The sequence below is a fragment of the Lactuca sativa genome, chromosome 3 (assembly GCF_002870075.4).
Source record: "Lactuca sativa cultivar Salinas chromosome 3, Lsat_Salinas_v11, whole genome shotgun sequence".
Lineage (NCBI taxonomy): Eukaryota > Viridiplantae > Streptophyta > Magnoliopsida > Asterales > Asteraceae > Lactuca > Lactuca sativa.
In genome coordinates this window covers 96,893,881-96,900,203 of record NC_056625.2, presented here as the reverse complement: position 1 = coordinate 96,900,203, position 6,323 = coordinate 96,893,881, and the positions used below count along the sequence as shown (strand labels likewise).

At 34.1% G+C, this 6,323-nt stretch overlaps 1 protein-coding gene across 3 annotated transcripts; it reads right to left on the bottom strand.

Annotated features, from left to right (window-relative positions):
• On the bottom strand, positions 1-1,704 carry LOC111895841 (transcription initiation factor TFIID subunit 13). Of its 3 annotated transcripts, none has more exons than XM_023891899.3 (6): positions 1,546-1,704; positions 1,114-1,239; positions 814-851; positions 512-571; positions 331-405; positions 1-238 (listed from the first exon to the last, which is right to left on the bottom strand). In XM_023891899.3, exons 2-6 carry the CDS (start codon positions 1,214-1,216, stop codon positions 128-130), a joined length of 387 nt encoding a protein of 128 aa, XP_023747667.1. In that variant the 5' UTR covers positions 1,217-1,239; positions 1,546-1,704; the 3' UTR covers positions 1-127. The 3 variants fall into 3 exon arrangements, with proteins under 3 accessions (XP_023747667.1, XP_023747669.1, XP_023747668.1); XM_023891901.3 differs by having other exon boundaries at positions 1,114-1,266; positions 1,546-1,703; XM_023891900.3 differs by having other exon boundaries at positions 1,114-1,242; positions 1,546-1,703.
• Positions 1,705-6,323: the final 4,619 nt, after the last annotated feature.

Below are 6,323 nucleotides of genomic sequence, written 5' to 3'. Positions count from 1 at the left end.
TTTAATAAAAAAAAATCTTCATTTCGAAATCTTTATAGCAATTGCCAAAAGTAGGTACATTCTGTATACGCCAAACACAAGCACAGTATATTCCAAACACATTCCAAACACAGTACATCCTGTTATATCAATCTGGCTGTGCCAACTTCTCTTCATCCACATCAAAAGCTTTCCTCGCTTGTTTTAATTCTTCATTCATCGACAACAACTCTGTACAACGGTTTAGCTTCGGCAGATCCTATCAACACATTTATGAATACAAAACTATTAGTAATCTGTCATCTCTACATGGGTCAAATTTATTTTTAATTTTAGTAAAAAAAAAAGTACTTTTCGAATCAAGAACAAGAAATCTTCGGTCAATAGCTTTCCCCTCTTTGATGCAATATCTTGAGCTTTATGCACCTACAATTACAAACAATCATATATCAACTATGTATATTAAAAGATTAAAAATATGATGAAGAAGAAAAAAGAAAGAAGAAAATGTAAAGTAGATGAGGTGTGTTACCATGTCTGTCACATACTCCATCACAATGTCCTCCATTAAAGCAACAGTCTCTGGTAATGGCTGAAAAGTGAAAACACAGAAAAGAAAACTTGGAAATTGTTTCAAGGTATTTGAAAAGAAACGTTATCTATTTGTTGTTATCATTTTAATGGTTAGGAATAGTATTACTTTGTCAACAAAAAGTTGATCTTGAACCAATAACTTATGTAAGAAAACGTATGCTTCTTTTTTATTGATTGAATCAAATTTGTACTAAATTAATACTAAAGATAAAATGATGTGATATGAAAGATGATGCTTACATTAGAATCGTCTCCAAAACCATACATCATATGCTGCACTGTTTCAAACAATAACAGACAAGTGATAAAGGGCAAAATATATAAATCAAAAACATGATTAAAACCCCATTCATACTGAGAGACTTCATCAAAATTATTGAAGAAACCATTAACAAGAATCAAACTTCAATTTACATTTTGTTGCACAAGAACATTAGCAAGAATAAAGATATCAGAGAGATGGTCTGATGAAAACAAAGTTAGGTTTATAAACAGAAAATGAAAGATAAAGCTTTTTGTGAGAAAGTCAGACTCACTCACAATCTTTCTGAAAAACTCCTCTTTTGCGCTTGAATGAGGTTTCTGATGGATGGGATGAACCCTCTTTCACTTTGGAGGAGGACCCTGCTGAAGCTTTATTCATATTATCTGTGAATTCTCTATAATCTGCTGGAAATATAGAGTAGGTCTAAGCTGAAAGAAGAGAGTTTTAGGGCAAGAAACATGGCAAATAACTTACAATCGGAATTTTTATGAAATTGGTTCGAAATATCGAACAGCGTATGACAGAAATAACTTAAGATCAGGATATATTGGAGCTCGCATTCAATTTTTGTTGCAGCAGATTCAAGTCATGAAATAGGAAAGTAGTACATTCGATTTCATTCATCGGGGATTTTCATCAAACAGGTAGCATACATTATACATATTAGAAGGGGTTTTGCGCCTAGAGATTAGTTGCGTTGTACTTACCTCGTTGATTTTGGAGAGAAACCGATGTCCCCTCTTGCTTCTCCTCAAGTAAGTACCCTGTGCTCGAATTTGGGAAACGATGATCGTCTCGCACTCTTGTTGCCCTGAAAGAGTACCCCGAGGGTAAGGGCAAAAGTAATTTAAGAGAAGAATTGTTTGGAAAATGGAAGTTATGTCATTTAGCTCCTCTTACTTACACAAAGAAATATATTCTGCCCCTACAATAATTAAAACAATAAAGAGATGTTGTAAACTTTTTTTTTTTTTTTTTTTTTTTTTCATATTTAGGGCCTCTTTGGTAGAATCTGAATTTCTAAGGATCTGAAATTTTAAAATCAGAATTTTTAAAATGTTGTTTGGTTGGAACCTCTGAATTGTTGTGTTGAATTGTCAAAATGACCATTATACCATTTTTTATTATTTTTTGCTGAATATATATATATATATATATATATATATATATATATATATATATAAAATCCAAATTAACATAAATTAAAATTTATCTTCAATAGTTTATAATGATTTTTTTGAGATATATTTACAAAAATAACATCATTTTTTACATCCAAATGATTTCAAAGTTAATAAACAAAATATTTGACATTGAATGTTGAGATATAATTGACAACAAACTTGCAACCGACTTTTCAAAGTATGTTGCAAGCTACAAATCCAAATTCAACAAGGAAACAAATAAACACTTTAAACATATATATATAAAAACTGCATATTAAATCCATCACCAACTTTTCAAAGTATGCTGCTAGAATCGATAATTTATCAAAATTTCCAATTGTTATCACTTGTATAAACCACAATATTAACCAACCAAATTACCATTCTGTATTATTTTTCAGTGAATTCAAATGCTTGTTTATATAAAAAACCAAAACAATTTCTTAAATAATTATTAAAAAAACCTAAACATCATATAAAATCCAAATTGAACATACATCAAAATGAACACAAATCTAAATAAAACATAAATATTTTCAAATCCTAAAAATTATATTAAATCCAAATAAACCCTACAAGCACATCATCATATATCATATGAGCTGTGATTTTAGGAAAAAAAAAAGCATCAGATCAGATTTTCGTGTCCATACATTACCACATCAGATTTCAACATTAATACATCAAGAAAAGGTATTTCAGAAAAAAAATGACCAAAACAGCCTTGATATTGCATTTTCCATCTCTGCTCAAAGGATCAGTGTTGTAAAACTCGCCGAGTTGGCTGATTACTCCTCCGAGTACTCGTTACTCCCCCCTTGCCAAGGCGAGTTACATAATCCCGAGTACTCCCCGATCGACCCCTTATGAACTGAGTAGTGTTGTGAAATTCGGTCAACTTGGTGATTAATATATATAATATACTTAATGATTTATTATTTAACACACACACATGTGATTATTACTACATATATGTCTTAAATTTTCAGTAATTATTCACGAAGTGAGACCATTATGTATTTTTCATTTTTTGTGTATTCACATGTATCCAATTTTGTTATATATATCAATCAACTTATGATTTTATCTTATGATTTTGACATATATAATTTCCCTAAAAATATTTCTACACAAATTTCCAAATCCGAGTACTCCCGAGTACTCGCTACTCGGTAGTCGACCGAACAGGTACCGAGTAACGAGTTCTACAACCTTGCAAAGGATATGTAATCAAAATTCCTCAATTCCAAATTGAATTCATCAATCTTTATGTCAAAGTGTCACTTTTAATAAAAACATGCCTCCTGAAAACAATTTGAGTAAAACATAACAGTGGAGCAATTTGTGTGAACGACACATTTAACAATGGAGATTTCAGCAAAAAAATACCAAATGCCAAACAACAATTACAAATTCATTATCAATTTCTGCAAGAAAACATTGATTTCACCCGGAAATCGTCGATTTCATCGTATTTGGGGAGAAGAGCTAAGGGTTACCTTGTGTAATGGTATAGGTGGTGCGTAGCATTGGTATTTCTACCAGTAAAAGCAGCAATAGCCGAGTATCGACTGAGAGGTGAGTTTTTTCACTGTACTCGGGGGTCGAAGGCACCAAAGTCGGCTCACTGGATTATGTTTGTAGGATGACAGTTGTCTTTGTGACACTTGTTAATGTGTATGTATGTGCTTGTTGTCTTTGTGAGTGTTGCTGATATGACTGTATACTTAGATGTAGGGGTGAAATAGACCAGTACCGGTTGAAAGATACCGAAGGAGTTGAAATAGATTCGGGGGGTGAAATAGACCTACACTAGTTGAAAGATACTAAAGGAGTTGAAATAGACTCAAGGGTAAAATAGACTCATACCGGTTGAAAGATACCGAAGGAGTTGGAATAAACTCAAGGATGAAATAGACTCAGTTTAGCTTCGTGATGTTATATATGTCTTGTATGGGGTATTTTGGGGGAAACTCACTAAAATTTGTGCTTATAGTTTATGTTTATGGTTTCAGCTACCTCTGGTTCGAAGGGAAAGGGTCCGAGATGATCACATAACATCCACTAGTGTTTGGAATGAATGAATGACTATTTTGGTTGACTTGAAATAAAAACTTTTACTTAGTATTTTTGGGACGTTACAAGTTGGTGTCAGAGCCTTGGTTTGAGGGATTTGGGCACACTCTCGGGTGTGTTTGAACTCAAACTGAGGAATAGATAATCTTTTTGAAAGAATGAATTTTCAAAAAAAAAATTATAAAGAAAATGGGTGCGATGTGTACAATCAGCCGAGCTCAAGTAAGTATTTCACAAAATACTCATGCATGTGTTATGCTATTGATTTGATATGAGTATATGAAAATTACTTACTAGATTAGGGCTAAGGATCTGCTCAGGTTTGCATGATAGAATGCTAGGAGAGATACCTTTATATGCCTATTGTTTGAGCTCGTAGAACTGCATTCTAGTATGGATTTTGGATATTTGATAAAATGGCCTATTTAGGTGATGCACTGGATTGGACTACTCAATGCTCGAATGCTGCTTGCTTTGTGCTTTTAGGGACTCTGCTAGTGTCAGCTAACTATTAAGTGAACACGTTAAATTACATGTTGTCGGGATTAGATAATTTTAGAAGGTTGGGTTCAACCCTATTGCACAACTCTTGTTTGAGTCCAACCATTATGGGAGGGATCTAGCAGTCGAAGAATAATCTGGTGTCATTGACATATAATTATATTCGTAAGGTAGTGAGAAGGTATTGGAGGGAGTCTCTTCTGCACTTGATGGTGGAGTGTGATGGGGAAAGGAACCATAGGAAAGCCTAAGAGATGTTTTAGCGCATAGGACACTTTATAGTGCAAGTGAAGTAATTGATAGTAGGGAAGTGACTTGGATGATTTGAGGCAGTCTTTAAGTTGGGTTTCCATCACTAAGCGATTATATTGTGGTTTTAGACCCATGGCTCTCGTGGTAGATGTAACCAAATGTCTCGTCAGAGGTTTGGTAAACGGATCTGCCAAGTTCCTACTTGTCTTGACATAGACAACCTTGATGATATCACTTTCAATTAGATGTCTCACAAAATTGTGTCCCAGACCTACATGTCTCGACTTCCTATTATATACCACATTATATAATTTAGACAGTGTGGCTTCATTGTCACAATACATGGGTATTGAAGCCATTGGAATATACCATAGACGGATATCCATAAGTAGATATTGAATCCAGTTTGCCTCTTTGCCCACTGCTGCTAAGGCAATTATCTCTGCTTCCATCATTGAATGAGCTATGCATGTCTGTTTCTTGCTCGCCCAAGAAATAGCACCGCCAACTAGAGTATAAATCCAGCCAATTGTGGATTTCAAGTCACTGGTGTGATCTATCCAGCTAGCATCAAAAATACCTTTCTAGTATTCTATTTGATGACGAATACGTCAACTCAAAAGTACTTATCCATTTTAGGTATTCAATACTATAAACACTGCCTTTCAATGCTCTGTCCCTGGATTGACAGTATACTAACACAATTTGCTTACAACGAATGCAATTTCAGGTCGATTGCAATGCATTGCATACATCATGCTCCCAATTGCCCTTGCATATTCCAGTTGAGCCACTGCCCGACCAGAATTCACATTTAGTTTCATACTTGACTCAAAGGAGTGTTGAATTCCTTAACATTCAAACGTTGAAACTTTGTCCGAATTTTCTCTATATAAAGAGATTGACTCAGAGAAATCTGACCGCCTGTCCTTTTCACCTTGATACCACGAATTGTATCAACTTCACCAAGATCTTTCCTCTTAAAGTTAAAGGATAGGTATTTCCTCGTCTTAAGAATACCTTTTAGGTGAGTGTCAACGATCAACATATCATCAACATAAATATATATTACTACTATGTAATCGGATGTGTATTTGGAATAAATACATCTGTTAGCACTGTTGTGTTGAAGACCAAAAGTATTCACAGTGGTATCAAATCTCTTATGTCACTGTTTGGGAGCTTTCTTCAACCCGTACAAGGATTTAATAAGTCTACACACTTTATTTTCCTGTCCAGGTATCACGAAACCTTTAGGTTGCTCTAAGTAGATCTCCTCTTTGAGATAACCATTAAGAAAGGATGTCTTAACATCCATTTGATGACTATACAATCCTTTCAAAGATGATATTGATATGAAAGTTCTAATAGAACTGCTCATAGCAATTGGGGCATAGGTATCAAAAAAATCGATCCCTTCTCGTTGATATGGATCCATTTGGATGATATTTTATCTTGAATATCCATTTGGATCCTATAGGTCTCTTCCC

Excerpts from the sequence above, each read along its gene's own strand:
- LOC111895841 (XM_023891899.3), bottom strand. The coding sequence starts at position 1,216 with ATGAATAAAGCTTCAGCAGGGTCCTCCTCCAAAGTGAAAGAGGGTTCA. Across the intron at positions 406-511 it reads TGGAGTATGTGACAGACATG|GTGCATAAAGCTCAAGATAT; the intron begins GTAACACACCTC and ends TTGTAATTGTAG. Across the intron at positions 239-330 it reads TCTTGTTCTTGATTCGAAAA|GATCTGCCGAAGCTAAACCG; the intron begins GTACTTTTTTTT and ends ATGTGTTGATAG.